The sequence below is a fragment of the Rhinolophus sinicus genome, chromosome 16 (genome assembly GCF_057876585.1).
Source record: "Rhinolophus sinicus isolate RSI-liver-muscle chromosome 16, RSI-T2T, whole genome shotgun sequence".
NCBI classification, from domain to species: domain Eukaryota; kingdom Metazoa; phylum Chordata; class Mammalia; order Chiroptera; family Rhinolophidae; genus Rhinolophus; species Rhinolophus sinicus.
In genome coordinates, this window is record NC_142516.1 from 149,140,484 (window position 1) to 149,163,217 (window position 22,734).

The window sequence follows — 22,734 nt, forward strand, 5'->3', positions numbered from 1 at the left end:
CTAAGTGTTCATCAGGAGATAAATGGATAAATAAAATGTGGTCTATCTGTACAACGGAATATTATCCAGCCCTAAACGGGAAGTCCAGTCACATGCTACAACATGCATGAACCTTGAGGGCAGTATGCTAAGGGAAATAAGTCACAAAAAGACAAATGCTACACAGTTCCACTTACATGAGGTCTCTAAAGTAGCCAAACTTGTAGAAACAGAAAGTGAATGGGGATTGCCAGGGGCTGGGAAGAGGAGGACAAGGAAGTTGCTGTTTAACGGGTATGGAGTTTCAGTTTTGCAAGATGAAACAGTCCTAGGATCTGTGGCCCAACAATGAGAACACAATCAATGTCCCTGTACTGCATTCTTAAAGGTAATTCAGATGGTCAAGTTTATATTCGCTGTTTCTGACAACAATAAGAAAATGATGATGATGATACCAGTTTCCATACTAACACGTACGTGAGCACTTCACTAGGCCCCAGATACGAGGGTTACATGCCAATAGGTATCATCACATTTGATCCTTTCAAAAACCCCACCAGGGGGCACTAGTATCCCCATTCTACCCACAGGCAAAGTGAGGCTCAGAAAGGCTCTCCTCCTGCCAGGCACCTGGCTGCAGAGAGGCAAGTGGGAGGTGAGGGCTGTGAGCCTGAGGGCAGACTGGCTTTCGATGACTGCTACAATACATACACTACCTCCCAGCTAGACAGCCAGCGTTTCGATAGAATCTGGGAAGGAGACAAAAACTAGTTGACCCAAACCTTAAATTTTCAAGCAACTTTACTGAAAGAAGAGGTGGGAATCCAGTTCAAGTTTACTGTTCTCACAGGTGGCTGGACCTTCCTCAGTTCATCCAATCGAGACTTGTCCTTAGCTTTCCCAAAACAGATTCCACCGGCCAGCTTCTGGGTACTTTTTGGTCTTTTTTTTTTGCTCCTGTGTGCTTTTATTTCATTGTATTTTGGGGGTAACCTTATATTGAAGCTTTATATACACACACGCATATAAAGGACACATTATAAATGTACACCTCACTGCATTTTGACAAACTGCACCCAGATCAAGAAACAGAATGCAGCCAGGACCCTGGAAGCTTGCCTTGTACCCTTCTCCAGTCACTTGCACCTCACACCTAACATCACAGATCAATTTTGTCAAAACAATTCATTTTTTAAACTGTATGAAATTAGCATCCCAGTTAGGATTTTGTAATTGACAGTAAAATAGAGAGATATGGTCAGAATGGAATGGTGACTGAGAGCATGGGCTTGTTATTTGGATAGATCTGAGCCTGAATCCCAGCTCTGTCATTGCCTAGCTGTGTGCCTTTGTGAACAAGACTTAACCATCTCTAAGCCTTAGCCTCCTCATCAGAAAAGGGGTATGTAACGGGCCCATCTGGAATGAATGAAAAGACAGTAAGTAAACCTAATATGATGCCTTGCAGAGTTATTTCTCACCAGAGCAGGTACTGGCAATCTCTGGTTTCTTGTATTAGAAATAAAGTTTTATTGGAACAAAGCCACATTCATTCATTTACATATTGCCTATGGCTGACTCTGCACTACAAGAGCAGAGTTGCAGCAGAGACCCGATGGCCTGCAAAGCCCATATATGGCATTTACTATCTGGCCCTTTACAAAGCAAGTTTGCTGATCCCTGCGCTTTAGACTGTGGGCCGTGATTACTGCTGTGTCCACAATGACCAGAACGGTCTGGCACAGGGAAAGCACTTATGTGGTGGCTTTTATTTGTATTACGTGTGACAAACATCTATTTCTCTAAGTCTTGGGTTTTCTGCATTTTGCAGTGGATTATATTTCTAAATAGTATTGTAAGGAAGCAGTGAAATCCTAAATATCAAGCCTGGTAAATGAAAGAAATCAGCCCTGGAGACACCCAGGAAGATCAACAGACTTGTAAATTCTAGCAAAGAGAAGCACACATGGTTAACAGCAAAGGCACTGAATTTGGGGTCAGAAGAAGATCTTTAGAACCCTAGTTCTACCATTAGCTAGTTGGTTGACTGAGACAGGGAATAATTCTCAGAATCGTAGTATCCTCACCACTACTATTATTTTATGGTTTAGAAAGGCAACTCCAGCTGGATCGGAACAGGGCAAGACTAGAATCAGAAAAGCAGTTAGGACCTTGGAGTAATTCAGGCAGGATTGTTAGAAATAATGAGATAATGTATCTTCAAGTGTTTTAAAGATCATTATTTTAACATAAAATAAGTTTATGAAACAATGTTCCATAGAACTTGCCACATCGCATTGTTATTATGTTTCCTTGTCTCTCTTACTAAACTGTGCGCTTCTAATGAATGGAAACTACAACTACTTCTTGCTGTCAGTTTACATCATGTGTCTTCTAGAGTCTGAAGTGTGATAATTGACACAGTGTAGGCACAAAATAATTATTTGATTAATAAATGAACAGGGAATTAGATTTTGACTTGTCATCATTTTTCACATCAGAAAAAAAGACTGGGCATCAGTGAGGCTTAGATTTAATGAAAGCACTAAAAAATGGCAGAGTATTTGGAGGTAGGAATAACTTGAGCTAACACAACTTGTACCCTTTTTCAGGTATGTGAAAGATTCGCTCATTCATCACCTGCTTGTCCGCTCCTTTCTCTTTCTTTCTTTCTTTTTTAAAGATTTTGTTGGGGAAGGGGAACAGGACTTTATTGGGGAACAGTGTGCACTTCCAGGACTTTTTTCCAAGTCAAGTTGTTGTTCTTTCAATCTTAGTTGTGGAGGGTGCCGTTCAGCTTCAAGTTGTTGTCCTTTCAGTCTTAGTTGTGAAGGGTACAGCTCAGCTCCAGGTCCAGTTTCCGTTTCTAGTTGCAGGGGGCACAGCCCATCACCCCTTGCGGGACTCGAGGAATTGAACTGGCAACCTTGTGGTTGAGAGGATGTGCTCCAACCAACTGAGCCATCCAGGAGCTCAGCGGCAGCTCAGCTCAAAGTGCCCTGTTCAATCTTAGTTGCAGGGGGCAGAGCCCACCATCCCTTGCGGGACTTGAGGAGTTGAACCAGCAACCTTGTGGTTGAGAGCCCACTGGCCCATGTGGGAATCGAACCGGCAGCCTTTGGAGTTAGGAGCATGGAGCTCTAACTGCCTGAGCCACTGGGCCGGCCCCTTGTCCGCTCTTTTCTTGCAATGTTCTATTCCCTTGCCCTGTGACATCTGTCTCTTCTCTATCTGTACCTCCTTTGAGGGTTTTTCCTTCTCTGTCCACTTAAATACTGGTGGTCCACGCTTGACTCATGCTTTTCACTCTCGATACTCTCATCCAGTCTCAGAGCTTCAATTTACATTTAAAATAATTATGACTTTGAATTTCAGCTCAGATCTCTTTCCTGTGCTCCAGGCGATACACCTACTGGTGCTGCCTGCTGACCGTGTCCACTGGCACGTCCACTGACACCCCGACTCCTCCTGTCTGGGATGAAATGCACTGTCTTTCCCTCTTCATGGACATGGTCTCTCGGAGACTTTCTGTCTCCAGTGACTTGTACCACTGTCCACCCAGATGGCAAAGTGGGAAAACCTAGGTATCCTGAGCCCTTGTTCCCTAACAAGCCCATCCATTCAATCGTATCCCTCACTCCCCACCACCAAATCTCTTGAATTCATCCACTTCCCTCCAGGCCCCATCTCAATTCTCCCTCAGTTGCATCGAGCAGGTTTCTGTCTGAAATACTGCAGGCTCCTGACAGCTTTTCCGACTCCCGTCTTGTTCTAAACCCACACAGCTACAGTTCTCTTCCTAAACTACACATCAGATCATATCACGTTCCCTTTAAAACGCATTCACTGCTACAAAATTTGCACATTATGTTTCCATTGGACAGCAATGGTATAAAAAAAAGCCCTTGAGAGCTGGATCCCTGCTTACCTTTCAACCTCGTATCTCTCACTTCCTTCACCAGAGTTCTCCCCTCTTCCACCCATCTTTCCTCTACATTCCAGCCTATTTGCACATTCCTGAATATATCAATTGCTTTCTGCTTTTACAGTATTTCCCCGAAAATAAGACCGGGTCTTAGATTAATTTTTGCTCCAAAAAAGACGCATTAGGGCTTATGTTCAGGGGATGTCATCCTGAAAAATCATGCTAGGGCTTATTTTTCCAGTTAGGTCTTATTTGCGGAGAAACACGGTAGTACATGAAGTGGCTCCTCTCCCCAGAATATTCTTTCTATTAGGTCCACTTGTACTGGTCGCATGGGACTCAGTGTCACAACATCTGGGAAGGATCCTCTGACACAAATGCTGTCTGTTGGCACCCCTGCCCCGTGCCCGGCTCCACTGGAGCACATGTTCCCTGCTCTGGACTGGCCACTAACTACACTTGATACCCCACCTGGATTATGCATTGTCTGCATCTTACTATTATTACCTCCAGTGCAGTGGCTAGCAAAAGTGTACTCATGAACTTATAGCCTAAAAGGGTGTGTAGTAAACGGTAGATTCAGATATAGCTTAAAAGTTCCATCAGCCAAAAGAGATAAAAAATAACAGCAAGCTTTGTTCTACATTTTGGCTTCAAATCAGTGAAACCATTTTGAAGAACAATATGACGTCTTTAGCAAACTTGACAATGGTCAAACCCCTGGGTTAGGCAAGTCTGTGCCTTCAGATCTGAACTACTGGAATACTTGAGTATCTGCCATGAGTGCAGACATACATGTACCCTAGTATGTTCCCTGCAGTATAATGTGTAATAGCAAAAGATTGGGAACAACGTAAGCATTCCCTCATTTATAACAGAGGTTGTAAGCTATGGCATATCCATTCAGTGAAATGGCATGAAATTGTGGGGAAAAAGGAAGTATATTCTTTGTGTGCTGATAAGGAAGATCTCCATGCTGCATTAATGGGAGAGGCGTCGGGAAGCACAGGACACTGTACAGTGTTTCCTCACATTAGTGTATTTCAAAAATATATGTTTGTGTATATGTATACACAGACTTTTATCAGAAGAACACACAAGACACTGGTAATGGTATCTGGAGAGAGAGACGAGGGGAACGGGTGAGAGGGAGAACGTCTCCATTTTGTGTTCTCTTTGAATTTGCTAACACTGTGCACACATTACTTTCCCAAAAACAATGAAAAGGCCTTTCTGGGTGCAGTGCTGTATGGTCAAGGAAAGGTCCCAATGCCTCCCTTCTCCCTAGTCAAACAGAGAGCAAAGTAGCAACATCCCTTTAACATCACCTACCGTGATCTTTCTGTGGTCAGGAAACTCGAGGCCAAAATAGTCGCCTTCCACGAGGTTGAGATGGTTGCAAACTGCATCCAGCAACACTTTCCCCGGGGCTCTTTGCTGTGAACAGAAACAACAGGAATTACGTATGCCCTCTGAGACAGACAGGGCTGAGCCAGACCACGGCTCCCACTCCAGGAAGCCCCTCATTCCAGTCTTCAGGTCCTTCACCGCTTGCCACCCCCCCCTTCCATGACACCCCACCCACCAGCCCCTGTACACCACACCGCAGGGCCCCTTCTCCTTCTGCTATCACACTTCCATGCAGATCGCTGCCATTTTCTCCCCAGCCCAATCCCAGGCACCGTCCCCTTTTTAAAAATAATAGACAATTTTTTTGTCAGAGCAGTTTAAGTTCATAGACAATTGAGCAAAGTACAGAGCTCCTAGGCACCTCTCCACCATACACAGTGTCCCGTTCTTACCATCTTGCTTTAGTGTGATCTAGTTCCTATAATTATTGGGACAATGTTGATACATTACTATCACTAAAAGTCCATTGTTTACATTAGGGCTCACTCTTTGTGCTGCACAGCTCTGTGGGATTTGACAAATGTATAATAGCGTGTACCCACCACAACAGTATCATCAACCTAAAAATCCATTCTGCTCCACCCGTTCAACCCTTTCCCCTCTCCTCCTCAACCCCCGGCAAACACTGATCTTTTTCCTGTCTCTACAGTTTTGCCTTTTCTTTTTTAGGATGTCATATAGTTGGAATCACAAAGTATGCAGACTTTTCAGACTGGCATCTTTCCCTTAGCAATATACACTTAAATGCCCTTCCTATCTTTCCATGGCTTGATAGCGCATTTCTTTGTATTGCTAAATAAGAGTTCGTTGTCTGGACGGACCCCAGTTTATACATTCACCTGCTGAAGGACATCTTGGTTACACAAGTTTGGGCAATTATGCATAAAGCTGCTACAAATATTTGTGTGCGGGTTTGGTGCGGACATAAATTTTCAATTCATGATCCCATGCCCTTTTTGTGGCCATTGAAACCCTGCCCTGTGCTTGTCTGCTCCATGAGTGTGGCAGAATTTATGGCTTTCTTCTCTAGGTTCCTATAGCACTTTGTGCAGCTAGACTACACATACATTGAAGGCAAAGGCCGTATTTTATTAACCCTTATACCCACAACGCTTAAAGACCAACCAATTTTGTTGAAATTTATGAATAAAAGTTACTTGTTCCACTATCTTATAAATGGTTAAATAACTGTGAGTCTGTCTCCTCACTTAAATTCTGAGTTCCTTACTCACCTTTATATTCCTATTGCCTAGCAAAGCCCCTGGCATTTAATCAATGTCTGCTGAAATCAATACTACACATGTATTTTCTATACACCGAATCTACAAGGCAAGGCAATATGATATATAAGAACCCAATTTCTACCCTAAAAGCTTAGAATCATATGCCCTGGTTTTTCGTCACCATCCAGTAGACGCTCATTGATCCACTATTAAAATGGCTTCAATTCCACCGTGTGGCTCAAACACTGGAAGAAAACTGTTTCATAGACATGGTCATCCGCTTGCATAGTTTCATCACTCCTCTGAAAAGCGCAGAGCATTTCAGGAACCAATTACTAACCCAGGAGACTGACAGCAGGCGTCAGAGCCTGACAAGTACAACAAGGCATGTCCATTAGCCTTGCCACAGTGTGACCTGTGGAGCCATCAAAGATGCTCCAGTGTCCAGTGATAAAGCATTTTTTTTTAAACAGACACCAATTTATGCTCCTAGAATTCCTCATCATTGAAATCCAGACGATAGTCCCAGTTATCGAAGGGCATGCAATATTTTCCACGGATAATACCAAACTCACCAGGCTGTAGGCTTTGAATGCCTAGTCCAACGGTTACTGGTAGAGTATTTCACTTGCACTGATGGCAGGGATAACGTGATTGAGTATAAACCCCATTCTTCTCTGTCACACATACCCTGTCCCCCGCACACACCTGCATTTATCCAGTGGACTTAAGAACCACATGGATTGCTGGTCACCAGTCTTATTTTCCATCTCTTGGGTACAGCACTATGCCCTATTCAGTTACGCTGAGGGCACTAGGGAATTCATCAGCCGGGCTAAAACAAGGTCCTGGATTCAAGTTCTCACACCTGCCTCCAAAAAGCTACAGGGATAACTGATGTACAGCTCCTTGTTCTAGGCCCTCCTCTGTCCAGTAAAATCTGTAGACTTTAATAAGAACATTATTAAAAAGGGCCAGAGGCTAAAAAGTCATAGGAGAATTCCTACATCATGCTGTTAAACAGAAGACCACATCCCAGTTTCACAAACCTTCTTTCTTGCAATTCTTGACAAGTCCTATTTGTTACAAAATGAACCACCAATTATCTGACCAGCTGGCAAGCACTCACATTTCCCAAGAATTCCTAGAACTAAGTGAATTCGATCACTTTGTCTAGATTTACAGTCTGAAAAATGAGACTTCACAATTCAATGCTGGGAGTCTAAACAAGTTAAAAAATCAATATACAATGGATGTCTTTACAGACATGACTAAGCACCGTATGGAACACACAGAAGAGAGGCAGATTACCATCTGAACTGGGCCCTTTACTGAGTCAGCAGAGATTTGTGAAAGTATCGAGCATACCTGGGTAACCAGAGACTGGATTGATGCTTGGAATCTAGCTTATAAATGATATAAATCTGGTCTCAATTCTTAATAATTTCCTTACAATTTATTATTTTATATAAGTTCTTAGTGCAAAATGACTCTCCTACGGTACCAAAATTTTAATATAGGGAGAATTTAGAGTTTGAATGATACTATACCTCCTAGAATTCATCTATAAAATAGATGTCCATAAAGGATTGTATGAATTCCCCTCTGAAAGCCAGTAATATTCAGGAAAGCCAGTATGTAACTTCACTAGAAAGTATTTATAGGGGTTTAAATGCAGCCACTACATGACAATGTCACGGGTAGGTAGCCCTCAGCATTCACACCCCAATGTGTCAGCTACGGTCTAAAAAGCTTGTAGACATCCCGAAGTCCAGGGGCCCTGTTTCCCTTTCTCCTAGGAGTTGGGGTAGAACTGTCTGGGTGTATCCATGTATCCAGGGCTAAACTCTGCTTCCGAGAAAGCATCTCGGAGCAGGGAAGACGGAAAAGAGTTGCATTTTCATTCTTTGAGAAAAATGATTCCTTCTTTTCTTCCTACAGTGGATTTGCTCCATCAATCTGCAACGTCATGTCTCTACACTTGTCCTCAGTGCATTTTTTGAACCTCAAACTAAAAAAGTAATTCTGTTCAAAATCATATGAGTGTAAAATGGAGAATGGTGATGACTGCACAACACTGTGAATATATTTAATGCTACTTAATTGTACACGTAAAAATGGGTAAAACGGTAAATTTTATGTCATGTCTGTTTTGCCACAGTAACTAAATGCAGAAAGCAAAACAAAAAGGAACTGCAGAATGTGCTCACATTATAAACTAGATAGAGTTCCTAACAATGGAATCTATTTAAACTATTTTTTAATAACAAGAAAATAAAGAATCATTGTCTTGCCATGAAATCTTAGGAAAATATTGAAGGGTAGGACCCAGCTCGAGCAGGCTGGCTGTGAAGAGCCTTAGCACACAGCGCGAATGTGTGAATATCCACGTGTGCACTAAATGTTTGCTAATATTTCTCAGCACAAAGAGCTCTTTTATGTGTCTGGCAAAGAAGGCATAAAACTGAACATGGCTGGAAGGAACCACAAATTATGCATTTGGTGCAGGCTTTGCACTGGAAATCAATGCCGGGGTTCAAAGGGCTACAAATCCACTCGCACTTTATTGCTAAAATGAACCTGTAAGTGAGTTAATAAAATCTGAATGGGGGGAGAGTGGCAACAGCATAGATTAAACTGGCAGGACATAAAGTAGAAGTCCTGAAGAAAATTCATCTGTAAAGGTATTTTCTCAAATAGTAACTTACTTTAAGATACACACACACACACACACACACACACACACACACACATTTATATTTACGACTATACAGGCTGTCATACATGAAGAAGGGAAACCAAGTTATTTAGGTATCATTTGAAAAACCTATATAAGTTAGTAAGGTTTAATACGAAATGGATCTTATGACAAATGCATTTTTTAAAAATTGTCCACAAGTGTTTGTATTGGGGGCAGGGGGACAGACCACTGAGACTCCCACAGCATCTAAGAAACTATGACCCCCACACACCGCCAGTCTCGATTACAATATTCTACAAGTGTACTCCTTACAGAACAGAAACCTTACAGAAAAGTAGTAATATATTATGTATCATCAGCAATGAGTGAAACTACATAATCAAATTTTATCACCTGTTTCTTATTGGCTACTTTTAATTATGCTCCAAAAGGCATCTGAATTTTAATCTAGTGCACCAATAAGTTGGCCAATTTCAAACTGTATGTCCCTATGCTTTCTGCATTTTGAATTGGCTTTTCATGGAATCCTATAAAATTAAATTTTAGGAGGAGGTAGACATTCTTGGGGGATGTCTGGCAACTAAGCACTGAATAATAAACAGTATGAACATTCACATACAGCTTCAAGCTATTAAAAACTGTGAATCAAAGTTGCCTTTAGTTTATTGTGCTTTTAAAATATGTCTATGCCTTCAGGTTATTTCTGTTACATAAAGTTTTATGTGGGAGTACATTTTTTCTCCTTTAAAAGAATAAAGACACAATTCTTTCTGGGTTGGGGGTATCTTCTCCTTCTCCCCATCTCCTCAAAGGGTCTGAACAAATGATTTGCCTACTTGATACAAGCTGAGGTTCTGTCTTTCTGAAATGATCTCATAGACAGAAATCTATAAAGATAACATTTGACCACCTTTATAAAATTTACATCTGCAGAGGCTTCAGAGAGCTCTTTCTGGAAGTGTTTTGTTTTTCTGGTTTGGGATTAATGTAACCATGACAACCAGGACATGCTCTCATCTAGCAGAAGGTAAGGGCTTCTCTCCAAGGCCATGGCCCCCTTTTTCCTACCATGAATGCCTATTAGAATACTGTTCAAATTCCCATAACTCACTAACCTTTAACACGTCTGATCGTAGGGTGTTATATCTCCTCACGGCCCTTTGGCAGTTTTTGACCATGTAAGTAGAAGTATTAATAACTATGATAGCTTGAGGAGCCTGGGGTACATTTATCAATTGAGTAACCACGTGCAAGCACTTTGCTAGGTCCTGAGGGAATGGAAATCAATATAAGTGTCTCTCTCTGAGTCAGGGTGCAGACAAATAACCAGCTAAATTAGAATATATGGATGAGAGAGAGAGAGAGAGAGAGAGAGAGAGAGAGAGAGAGAGAGACACAGAGAGACAGAGAGAGACAGAGAGAGCGCTCTCTGGTGTCTCTTCTGATTAGAACACTAATCCTATTGCATCATGGCTTCATCCTTATGACCTCATTGACCTTAATTACTTCCTTATTCTAAATCCAGCCATGCTGGGAACTAGGACTTCAACATATGAATTTTGGGGGGCAGGGGGGACACGATTCAGTCCACAGCACATGCAGTCACGAAAGGACTGGAGATATTATCTACCTCCTAGGATCAATGTGAAAACTAAATAAAACAATGACTGCAGAGTGTTTAGCAAAGGGCCTGGCACATAATACAAGTTCTCAATTATTGTTGCTGCTATGTGATGGGGAAATGTGAACATGTAGAATTCATGACAAGGGAAGGGATTGACATTGAGAAGAAGTCCCATTTCCCAATCCCAAAGAACTTCCATTTCCCAATCCCATACTCAGAGGGAGTATGGTCTCTGCAATGTCACTGGATGGAAAGCCTGGCTACCTCATCGGTGTGTTGGGAGTAGCAAGGCACCTATCACACGGATGAGCTGCTGCTGAGTGACAGGTAGATCTACCAGCAGGGCTGGCTGGCTCTGCGGTGTCTTGTTTTGATTTGTGTTTGGGGCTAATGGCAAGCTTGAGACTCAACTACAGCAAAAAAACAAACAAACAAACAAACAAACAAACAAAAAACACCAAACCCACTATTATGGGCTACATTGTGTCCTTCAAAAAGGTATGTTGAAGCCCTAACTTCCAGGGCCCGTGAGTGTGACCTAATTTGGAAACTGGGTCTTTGTAGATGTAATTAAGTTGAGGTCATCAGGGTGGGCCCTAACCCACTAAGACTGGTGACCTTATAAGAAGATAATGTGAAGACACAGACACACGGGAGAAGGTCATGTGACGACAGCGGCAGACACTGGAGTGATGATCTGTGAGCCAAGGAATGCCGAGGACGCAGGGCCCCCACCAGAAGCCGGAAGAGGTATGGAAGGATTCTGCCCAGAGTCTCAGAGGGAGTGCAGTCCTGACGACACCTTGATGTTGGACTTCTAGTCTCCAGAACTGTGACAGAATACATGTCTGTTACTGTAAGCCACCAGTTGGTGGTACTTTGTTACAACAGCTCTTGCAAACACATATAGCCATTTTTTAAATCTATCTCTTAACCACATGAGGGCAGAGACAAAGCATCCATGTTCAGCACTATCTCTTTCAAATAAAGGGATTACAACAAAATAATAACCCAATAGGCAGATTTGAGATAACATAAAAATATCGGCCTTCAAAATTTCTCTAACTCAATAACCAAATATAGTCAGCAAGTAGTAGACTAATTATGGAAGGTAATTAATTTTCCCCCTGCTGTTAAAAGCTGTTCCTTTTTTTTTTTTTTTTAATTGTTGCTTTAGATGTGACCGGTGTCCTACATTTGAAGTTGTTTTTACCAAAAAAAGTCTCTCTTAAGACCCTTCCACGTGGTGAGGTAGAAAGGGTGGGATTCAGGCTCAGAAGCCACACAGCTCACACACTTGCCCACAATCCCAGCTGTCTATCCATCCTGGGCACCATCTTCCTTCGCCCTCTGCACATAGTCAGGAGCTTTCAATGAAGTCGAAGGTCAAGGAGAGTACAATTTGAGAAATCCCACAGGAACCCACCTCTCTGTCCACAAATGCCTATTTTTCTTAGAAACTTCCGCACACGGCCTCTGCCAGACTGGGCTTAATATAAATGATGAAAACAATGCGAGACTTGTGGCAACCATGGCAGAATGAATATATCCACTTACCTCCACTATACCTAGAAACCCTGCTTAAAATAAGAAAGCACAGTGGAAGAATGAAAAACAGGAATAAATTCACAGAAAACAGAGACAATGAGAGGAGAGACATCAAGTGGGAGATAGCCCCCAAATTCTAGGAGATGACAGAGGAGAAAGCTGAAATCTAATTACAGAGGACAGTCAGCAAGAGGAAGCAGCCAAATTATGCAGAACTCTCCAGAAGGTCCGAAATGGGAGATGCCAGGTACTTCCAAGAATGCAGGGTAGAGTAAAAAAGTTTGTAAAACACTGTAATTTGTACTCTCATATAGCTAGGAGTTTAGAACTAAAACACACGCACACACACACACACGCATGCAAACCAGAAGGTTATAAAAAGGAGTATTTGGATAACAAGAAAGAGTTCTTAGAAATAAAAAATAGCACAGCAGAAATAAGTTTCACTAGAAGAGTTTAAAGACACAGTAGAAAACTAGAATCTAGAGCTGATAGCAGTGATGGCGATGAGGACAGGATGTAAGACATTTAGACACTCAGTTCAAGAGTTCCCACCTCTGAATAATGAGACTTTTAGACAGAGAGACCCAAGAGGAAAGGAAATAATGCAAGAATAATATAAAGGAAAATTTCCAGAACTGAAGGGTTTTACTTTCTGGGTTGAAAATGGCCAGAGAGTATCTCACAGAATGAAGGAGTACAATCCATTTCAAGGCAAATTACTGGGAAATTTGGGAACACAAGGAATGAAAAGGAGATTCTAAAAGTTATGAGAGGGAAAAGCAAAGGCTAACATCAAAATGGCACAGGACTTCTTAACAGCACATCAGAAAGCAGAACAGAGGGTCCCTTCCATTTTCCCTTCTGGGACATCAATAATAACGTCTGTGTGACCTGCTGGAGTAAAAAGACACGAGGCCAGATACAACTGCCTCAGAGGCTCACCCCGTTGGCAGAGGGACCAATACATCTGACACCTGCAATTCATCTAAGCTACACGCCCTGACAGACAGCAGGCTGGAGGACAGACCTGTCAGTGCTGCACTCACTGTGGAGCTGGGATTCAAACCCAGCTTCAGAGAATCTGCCCCTAACCACGAAGTAAACCTATTTTTCCCATTTATCTCTTTCAAGACTTGCACCCATAATTTTGATAACCCAAATTGTCCTGGAGAAAACTTGCTGATAAAACCAAGGGAAGAGGCTGATGCTTTGCTATAACTCTAGGCACCAAACCTGGTTAGTAGGACAAGTGTGATACATATAGTTAATATGACTATAGTATGACACAGTCCCTGCAAGCCAGGGTGAGTATCACGTAAGCCAGTCAGGATCTTCCCCTGCAAAGGCAGGACTCCTTAGTTAACAAAGAAATAGGACAGTTGTACTTCTTAAGCAGCACAAAATTCCAGCAATAAAATAAGTCACAAGGATGTAATGTATAACTACGTATGGTAACTGACGGTTATTACACTTACTGCAATGATCACTTTGTAAGGGGTATAAATATTGTTTCACATCTGACACTAATATACTGTATATCAACTTTAAATAAAATTTAAAACATAAATGGGACCGCTGAAATGTGGGAGACGTTTCTCATGCTGTGTCCAGCCCTCCCTCGGTGACTTAGCGAGGCTGTGTAATTATCAAGAACAAAAACTCTGGAGGCATCTGCCTTCTCGCAAATCCCGTATCTCCACTCCACGACAATATGACCTTAGGCAAGTTACTCTTTGGGCCTCAGTTTCCTCTTCTGTAGATTGGGCGTAATAACCGAACCACTTCGTAGGGTTGTGGTGTGGGTGAAATGACTGTATACATGGAGCTCTTAGGATGATATCCAGCACTCCCTAAGCTCTACTGGGTGTGTGTGGGGGGGTGGGGGTGGGGGGGTGGGAGGCAGGAAGGAGGGGGCGAAATGGCTAAAAGCCGACCTGCTGTAGCCTCCTCAGCACAGTGATGCCCACTGCTGTGAAATGCCAACCAGAGCAAGAACAGGAACTACAACTTTAAAACCCAAGCCTGGGAAGCCGGGACAAGGCGTTCATTCTGGGAGACTGTAGCTAAATGTTTAGGCCTGCCCTTCTACTCAGTCCACAAGCGCAGCGATTTTTCTTCCTCGCTGTGGCTCCAAGGGTGGCCACGCTGTCTGCCAGGACACACTGCGCTCCTTGTTTCCCTCTGCACTGAGCCCCGGCGTTCAGAACACTCATTAAACACACTTCAGATTGGATTTCAGAGTCCGGACTCCAGGCAGAGAAGAGAATGGGCCCTTTCAGCTCCTTCGCTGTAATGTAGCTACGTTATAACCGCAGCGTCGTTAGCACAGAACTGCCCCTCTCCCTTCACAGGACTCTGCGTGCGCGCGCGCATGAGCGTGTGCAGTGGCGGACTTCTATTGCTTTCTTGCAAACCTGCAATGCAACCAGCAAAGAAGAAAAATGTGGAGAATTTGGCTATATATAGTGCTGGCTTTGTCTGCTCTTGACTTTGAGCAATTCATTGTCTTGTTTCAAACTTTTTTTTTTTTTCAGTTAGAGTTGGCATTCAATATTATTTTACATTAGTTTCAGGTGTACAGCATAATGGTTAGACTTTTATATAACTTATGCAGTGATCCCCAATTAGTACACACCTGGCACTATACATAGCTGCTGCAACATGATTGACTATATTCTCTATGCTGTTCTTTACATCCCTGTGACTATTTTGTAACTACCAATTTGTATTTCTTAATCTCTCCACCTTTTCACCCAGCTCCCCCAACCCTCTCCCCTTTGGCAACCACCAGTTTGCTCTCTGTATGTATGAGTGTTTCTGTTTTGTTCGTTTTGTTGTGCACTTATTTTGGTCTTTTGCTCACTTTTAGAAGTAGATGAGTAAAAAAATTCCAAAATTAATTAAAAAAATCTTGCTAGACATCTTGTTACTTTAAATATACACTAGGCAGGGAATAAAATATCACACAAATAATAAGTATAAACCAGATTATGACTGTTCAAGGAAAGTATTACACCCTTTCCAGCAACAGAGAAAGGCTTGCATTTTCCTTATGTCTATTTAGTTTGGCGCTTCTCTTTTTGGACTCAGTGGTCTAATTAAACTCAAAAGTGCATGTAGCCTGCTGAGCTTGAACTTTCTGAAAATACACCTGATATCATGCACTTGGCCTTCAAAATTATTATTCCATAGGAAGATGGAAAGTAGGTATTTTACTAAATTTAGCTTAATGTTTGAGCAGAAAGGTGAAGACTTGGGAGAACAAAACCACCAAATGTAGTTCCTGGTTCTCATTTTACCTGTGTCCAGGCAGAATGCTTCTATGTTTTCTGAAACACAGCCTTCCCCAAAATCCAATCTCCAAGGTTCTTGGAGAACCTCTAAGAACATTAAGTGAAAGAAAATTACTACGTTAAATGTTTACAGACCCTTTCAACGGAAAACGTTTTTAATGTTTTCCAATTAGTGAGAAAGGAGAATGGGAACATTTTCTCAATCCTCAAAAGGGATTTTTAAATTATTTTTTTATGCATAAGGCTTTTAAATTTAAATATATATATATAGGCAAATCAAAGTGTGAAAACATAGCTTTCAGGATCCTTTAAGAATTCTCAGCTCTGGAGTCCCGATAAAACCTTGACCCCAAAATACTATTTATTTTTCATTCTTTTTCATATACTTCTCAGGTTTAATATTCTGTTACTAGTGGAAGTGACTGAGATGGGAATAGGCTCCAGCTCCAAGTCTGTGTATCTGCAAGGAGGTCAGAATTCTAATCATAAGAGTTAGTACTTCCCTTCCTTTGCTCAGGCTAATAATGGAAGCACAGAGAGTCTAGATTTAGAGAAAAGAAACTTACAAACAAGTATATAGCAAAAGTATTGAAAGCACATCTTCAAATACTGACAATCTACTAGGACTGAAAGAGTCTGAATTTATAACATTTTTCCTTTAAGTATCAGACAACAAGCCCCTGGGGTGCTAATAAACCACAGCATTGACAGACAAGATCATTCGGCAAGGTCTACACCACAGATTCTTTCAATTTTTACAAACTTAACAGAAAGGAATACTGCTCAGCAGCCAAGATTTAATTAAGGAACTAATATAACAATGATGCTGAGGGGACTCTGAAAATCAGGTTCTCCTGGAAACTTCCATCATCTACATCTTCTAACCCCATTCATGCCAAGAGTCTCACATGCATGAAGAGGCTGGAAAAGGATCCCTCAGTGATTCTGATTCACACACACATTCATGGCACAAAGAACTTGAAAATCACACAGCTTACCTTTTATGACATTCTTCTCAAATTCACCTGTTTGAATACCTTGGTGAAATTTTTTTCATGACAATTTCCTTGTATTTCTCTGCTGCATTTGACCTCTGTCACCTAAGATTACTATCTGACTTATCACATAAACAATTTCCAAATAGCTTCTCAAGTCAGCTCTATCAGAAATAGGCATCTTCTACTAAATCAGATTTGTTACTCCTCTAGAGTAAAAGCTAGAGTACTTACAATGGAAAACAAGGTCCCAGGGGGATCTGCTCCCCCCCAGGCTACCTGTCCAAGCCAACTGGTCCCCCTCTTGCGACTCAGCTCTAGGCACACAAGCCTCTGGGCTGTTTTTTGAACATATCAGACACATACCTGCCTCAGGGCCTTTGCACTGACTGCTCTCTCTGCCTGGACCACTCTCTCCCCAGAAATACTCATGGATAATTTCCTCACCTCTTTCCAATTGTAGTACCGATGCCAGCTTTTCAATAGGGCTGACCCGAAACACCCTATTTAAAAGTGTCATTTGACCCCACACCTCCATCCCTCTTATCCTACTCCACTTTTCATTTCTCACTTTCACTTATTCTGTGGCACCCACAAACAAGGCGTTTCTTTATAACGTGTCTTACACACGGCTGTCTTTCGATGACAGAGTGCACACTCGCCTAGCACAATGGAACGTCATCTGTTTTGCTCATCAGAACAGCGTGCTCCACAGTGGGTGCTCAGAAAGATTTGCTGAATGGATGAATGGATAAAATCACTTTAAAACCATCCCTCTCTTAGAGAGACTACAATAGCACAGTCTTTGACAAAAGCAACTACAAGCGGGGGTCTAGATTCTAAAGTCAATTTGAGAATACATTTTTATCCTAAGAGGTTGTTGCTCAAAGAGCTGACGTCTTCCAAAAGCCATAAAGGCAAACCAGTCGTGAAAGGCTCACCATAGGGAAAGTGTGAAGAGGAAAAGGAGAAAATAAACAATGACAATCTACTGATCAGGAAACATGTGTCAAACTGAGCAACAATACCCAAGACTGGACTGACACAGTGCAGTCGTCACATCACCAATAATACATAACTGGCCCTGTGGCCTCTCTGCCTTATTCCTCAGACGGCTTTTATAACTACACAAAATATGAGAAATAAAAGGAGGGTTTGTGTCCTTTTAAATGTTGTTCAGAAAACATGTAGATGTGTTGACTGTTTCTGATACGGTGCTTTTGGAGGACCTGGACATTGATTCCCTTCTGAGCAGGTTCACTAGTTTATTTTTGCAGTTATTTCAAAATTTGGTAAAGCGGAAGATGCCTCGGATTTAGCACATTCTGTTGTCAAGTCACGCTGGTTTTCAGTTATTGGCGTTCAGCTCTTCGCAGTTCACACGCCATGTTATAAAGCCTTATCTGAACGTGGAACATCCCAGCAATCACCATTTCAGGGACAAGACATCTTTATGTAGCATCACCACTGCTCAAAGTTGGCAGTGGGAAAATGGAAACAGAAGACAGACAATACAGAGCACAGGTGACACCTTTCAAATAAAATCCTGCCCAATCATAAACTTATAAACTAAATTCAGCCACGGGGCAGCCTCCAGTAACCTACTCACAGCACTGAGAGAAAAACCATATTGGAAAACATACAGATGTTTCTGGGGAAGGAAGCAAAGCAAACATTTGAGCACTATCTTTAAAAACAGCCACCCCCTATAATTCACAGCATTCTAGATGTCCATCTGCGGTGGCGACATATCGCAAGGGATGCACCCAGCTGAAAACAGTGTGTCCCCTCAATAAAGTTTGCATTGAGAGTGACAACACACGCTCGCAACAGTGTGTAGTCATTACATGCATTTTGTCTGAATGTATAAACAATTAACATTAGTGCTAAAACCAACTCAAACTGAAATACTGGCAGGCAATAAGCATGTTTTTGAAGCCGATTCTGTCATTTACTGAAATGAAATACGCCCTGGTAGAAGAAACAGTTATAGGTTTACCTAGAAATTGGATAATCAGACTCAGTTCTAGCTGAGAAAGGCAGGAAAAAGATTTAGTTATTAAAGCTTGAATCATCTGTCTTTCACCATCTAATTTCTTAATTAATCATGCACGACGACTTGAACATATTCTAAAAGGAGCCCCACACGCTCTTAGGTACATGCTGTCACTCCATTTTATGAAACCACTGTGGAAATTACATATTGTTCCCTTTTCCTTAAAGGCATGATTATGTCCACATTGCACTGAAGCAGGAGAGAAGACTCGGGATTGAATATGTTTGTAAAAGAAAGTTGGAAACAAATTCATAGAAACGAAAGTAGACCGGTGGTTAACAGTGGGTGGGTGGGGGGGTGGCATTGTTTTTTAATAAGTATAGAGTTTCAGATTTGCAAGACAGAAAAGTTCTGGAGATTTGTTTCACAACAATGTGAATATACTTCACACTATTTAACTATTAAAAATGGGTAAGATGCTAAATTTTATATGTGCTTTTTTTCACCACAGTTTAAAAAAAAAAAGGAAAGAAAGGCAGGAAGACTAAATCTCTAAGTGTGAGCCTGTGGAGTAGAATCTTTCCTTTTATGATCCTATAGGCCAGGCTAGTTTATTAAGCACATGGAACGAAAATATAAAGCAGAAACAAAACACTACAGACAGACAACACACATGCACTCCAATGTTCTTTTGCATGTGTTTATTCATTACTGAGTGAGCCATTTGTGTCTTTATGTTTGATTTTCATTCATTTTTCAAAGCAGTCATCTATTGATGGATTGCCCAATGGAAAATTTTCAAGCGCATTTATTATATCTTTAACAGCTTCGTTTTAACTCAATGTGCCTCCAAGCTTGTCAGGCAAGCTATGAAAAGCAGCCCATAAAACAAGCTTTGTTTTCTCTGCTGAAATGCCCCGTGGCTGTTTCAGGATATTAGGAACAGTGCAGCTTTCAGACCATGGTGGTTTCAGTTTTTTCTTTCTTTCTTTTTTTTTTTTTTTTTTTAAACATGAGACATACCTTTAACCAACATACTGTGTTTTACCAACTCCTCAGCCACAAATTCTTTCTGTATGACAGCTCTATCAAGACCAAACTGGAAAAGCTACAAATATGAAGATAAATACTCTTGAGAAATCTTCTGAGTATGTATTCAAGAAGGTGCCTCTCCGCCTTAACCAGTGACTTGACACACATGTAATTTGAACTAAGGGACCTGATTCTGAGTTCACAGGTACAAAATGGATGAACAAGATAGGCAGGACTAGCATTTCCCTGAACTCCCCTGGATTTTAGTTGCAACCCTTTACCCAGAAGTCAGCATCGTTCACCAAGGAGGAAGAGTGCTGGGGAGACTGTTTACTCCAAAAATGACCAGCCTCACCTAAATTTAATTAGCAAGCCAGTGAGGCACAGGCAAGGGCCTTCATTTATAGGAACAACGTGTGGATACCCAAGTACCAGCAACAGTACATAAACTAGAGAGCCAGACAAAGGTCAACAGTTTTATTAATCAAATCGATAATAAGTTGAGTATAAGAATAGGTCCAATGATGTTGTAAAAAACAAATATATATTCCCAGAAGTACTGTTGTCAATACTCCTGGGAAGGCAGCTGTTGAAATAAAAGAAAAACAAGAATTTTTCCCATTTCAACCTCAATGTATAAACTCAGCACCCCAGACGTTGGTGCTTCTGCTTTACCTTCTAGTTCTTTTTCTTACTCCTGCGTAGGCACATGGTTAGATTTTTTTTGTTTTTTAAAGAAAGTTTACAGTTCTAAAATATAATTTGAGGCAGGATATTCTGCATCTACATAAGCTCTCAGGTGCCATCAAATACTAAGATACTGTGATCCAGCGGGCAAATGGAAAATCATTTGAAACAATATGGTTCGTGCAACTTAGAAGGAATAAATGCAGCTGTGAATTAATGGTGATCTACATGCATATGTGGGTCTGTGTGTATGTGCCCACAAATTATTTTTATAACAAAATTTACAGATGGCCTAGTGATCCGTATCTCGAATAGAAATGTATCTCGTGGGGGCCGAGTTTGCTGGTATTGCCTATGTGTCCAGATCAAACACTGTGCTGATGCTTCAGGCAGCATCAGCACCAGATCTTTCACAACCTTCTTCCCCACATAGCACCCACAAAAATAAAACAATGTTATCATTACTATGTAGAAGACACTTGGAAAAGGTTGCCACTTTTTGGGGGAAAGACAAATTCCACAAACTTTAGTTAAATCTGTTTAAACTCTGCAAGAGGTGAGAGAATTGAAAATGCATGACATTAAAGAGACAGCTGAAAAAAAAATCTAAGGTTAGTAAGATTTATTATAAAGGGAGTGAAGGAGAGGGAGGACTACAGTTTGGGATTTCCCGTAAACTGGATCGAATTTTGGCCCAGAGGGAAGGGAAAGGAGACTATCCAATGAATTGTTTTTACAGAAAAAAGTAAATCTTTTCTATTTTTCCTAGCTTAAAGAAAAATGTACGACGATTAATCACAGTTATTTTAGTAAACATCGAGAAGAGGTTGCTCTAAATTTGTAGTGTGTGATGAACTCTTCAAAGCTTTTCACATTACGTCAAGTGCTTTGGGTACTCACAAATACCATTACTGAGTCTACTGAGGTATCTTGCAATTGTTAGGTTGAATACAAGTTACAAACCGCAAATTCAACATAAGTAGCTGTGCATTAAGCAGCAAGATGCTGTTCTTTAGAAGCATCTTATTGCCACAAAAAAGATAAATATGGTACATGCTGTATGATTACACTTATACAAAGTATCTAGTATAGTCAATCTCACAGAAACAAAAGGTAGGATGGTTGTCAGGTGCTGAGGGGAAGGAGAAATGGGGAATTTGATATTAAACAGGAAGAGAGTTTCAGTTATGCAAGATAAAAAACTTCTGAAGATTGGCTGCACAACAATGTGAATATGCTTAATACTGAACTTCAAAATGGTTATGAAGGTAAATTTTATGTTACATGTATTTTACCATAACTGAAACAATTTTTAAGACATATCACTGTGAGACAGACAGAATAACAAATATTGGTGAGGATGTAGAGCAACTGGAACTGCTGGGAGACTAACGTGGTGCCACTACTTAGGAAAACTGCTGAATGGATGCACAGACCCAGAAATTCGACAAACATGCAACAGAAACTGATATACATATTCACCAAAAGACATGTAGTAGCCCCACAATACAAACAAGTCACGTGTCTGTTATCAGTAGAATGAATATACTGGTGTTCATGGTAGCAATGAGAACGAATACACTACTGCCACAGTAACACCATGGGTGAATCTCTCAAACAAAATGCCAAATGAAAGAATTCACACAAGATGTATATTTGATTCCACTGACCACGAATCTAGTTGTCCTACTAATCTCTGATATTAAAAATCAGCACAGTAGCTATCCTTGGGGGAAAGTAATGACCAGCAGGAGTCACCAGGAGAAACTTATCTTCTATTATTTGATCTGGGTGGTGAACCCTAAATGTGTTCACTTTGTGATTTGGGCACGTTTCTGTGTCAGTATTATACTATCATAATGTTTTTTAAAGTTATTGTTACAACTTGATAGAAGTAATTTATTTTCATGATTGACCCAACTCTATGCTCCTGAAATGTGACAAATACGAGGTGTGATCAACACATACAGTGAAGGTTTAAATTTAAAAAAAGTTATTACAGTAAAAGACACATTGCCATTAATCCCCCTCAAAATACTCCCCCTCACTTCGAACACACTTATCCCATTGTTCTTGCCACTTTCTGAAGCAGTTCTGGAAGTCTTCTTTTGTGAGTGTCTTTAGTTGCGCTGTCGTGGCTGCCTCGATATCCTGAATTGGTTCAAAACGTTTACCTTTCATGGTCATTTTGACTTCGGGGAAGAGCCAGAAGTCACACAGTGCCAGATCCAGTGAACAAGGTGAATAAGGACACACAGTAATGTTTTTGTTTGACAGAAATTGCCATAACAGAAGTGATGTGTAACACGGAGCCTTTC

The 22,734-nt window shown here is 41.2% G+C and overlaps 1 protein-coding gene across 2 annotated transcripts in view; it reads right to left on the minus strand.

The window, feature by feature from the left end:
- Positions 1-22,734, minus strand: part of FARP1 (FERM, ARH/RhoGEF and pleckstrin domain protein 1) — a 283,093-nt gene that overhangs the window by 92,326 nt on the left and 168,033 nt on the right. For both annotated transcript variants that reach the window (XM_088792816.1, XM_088792815.1), the window contains exon 3: positions 5,237-5,341. In XM_088792816.1, coding sequence (XP_088648942.1) covers positions 5,237-5,341 — 105 coding nt within the window. The remainder of the gene's footprint in view (positions 1-5,236; positions 5,342-22,734) is intronic.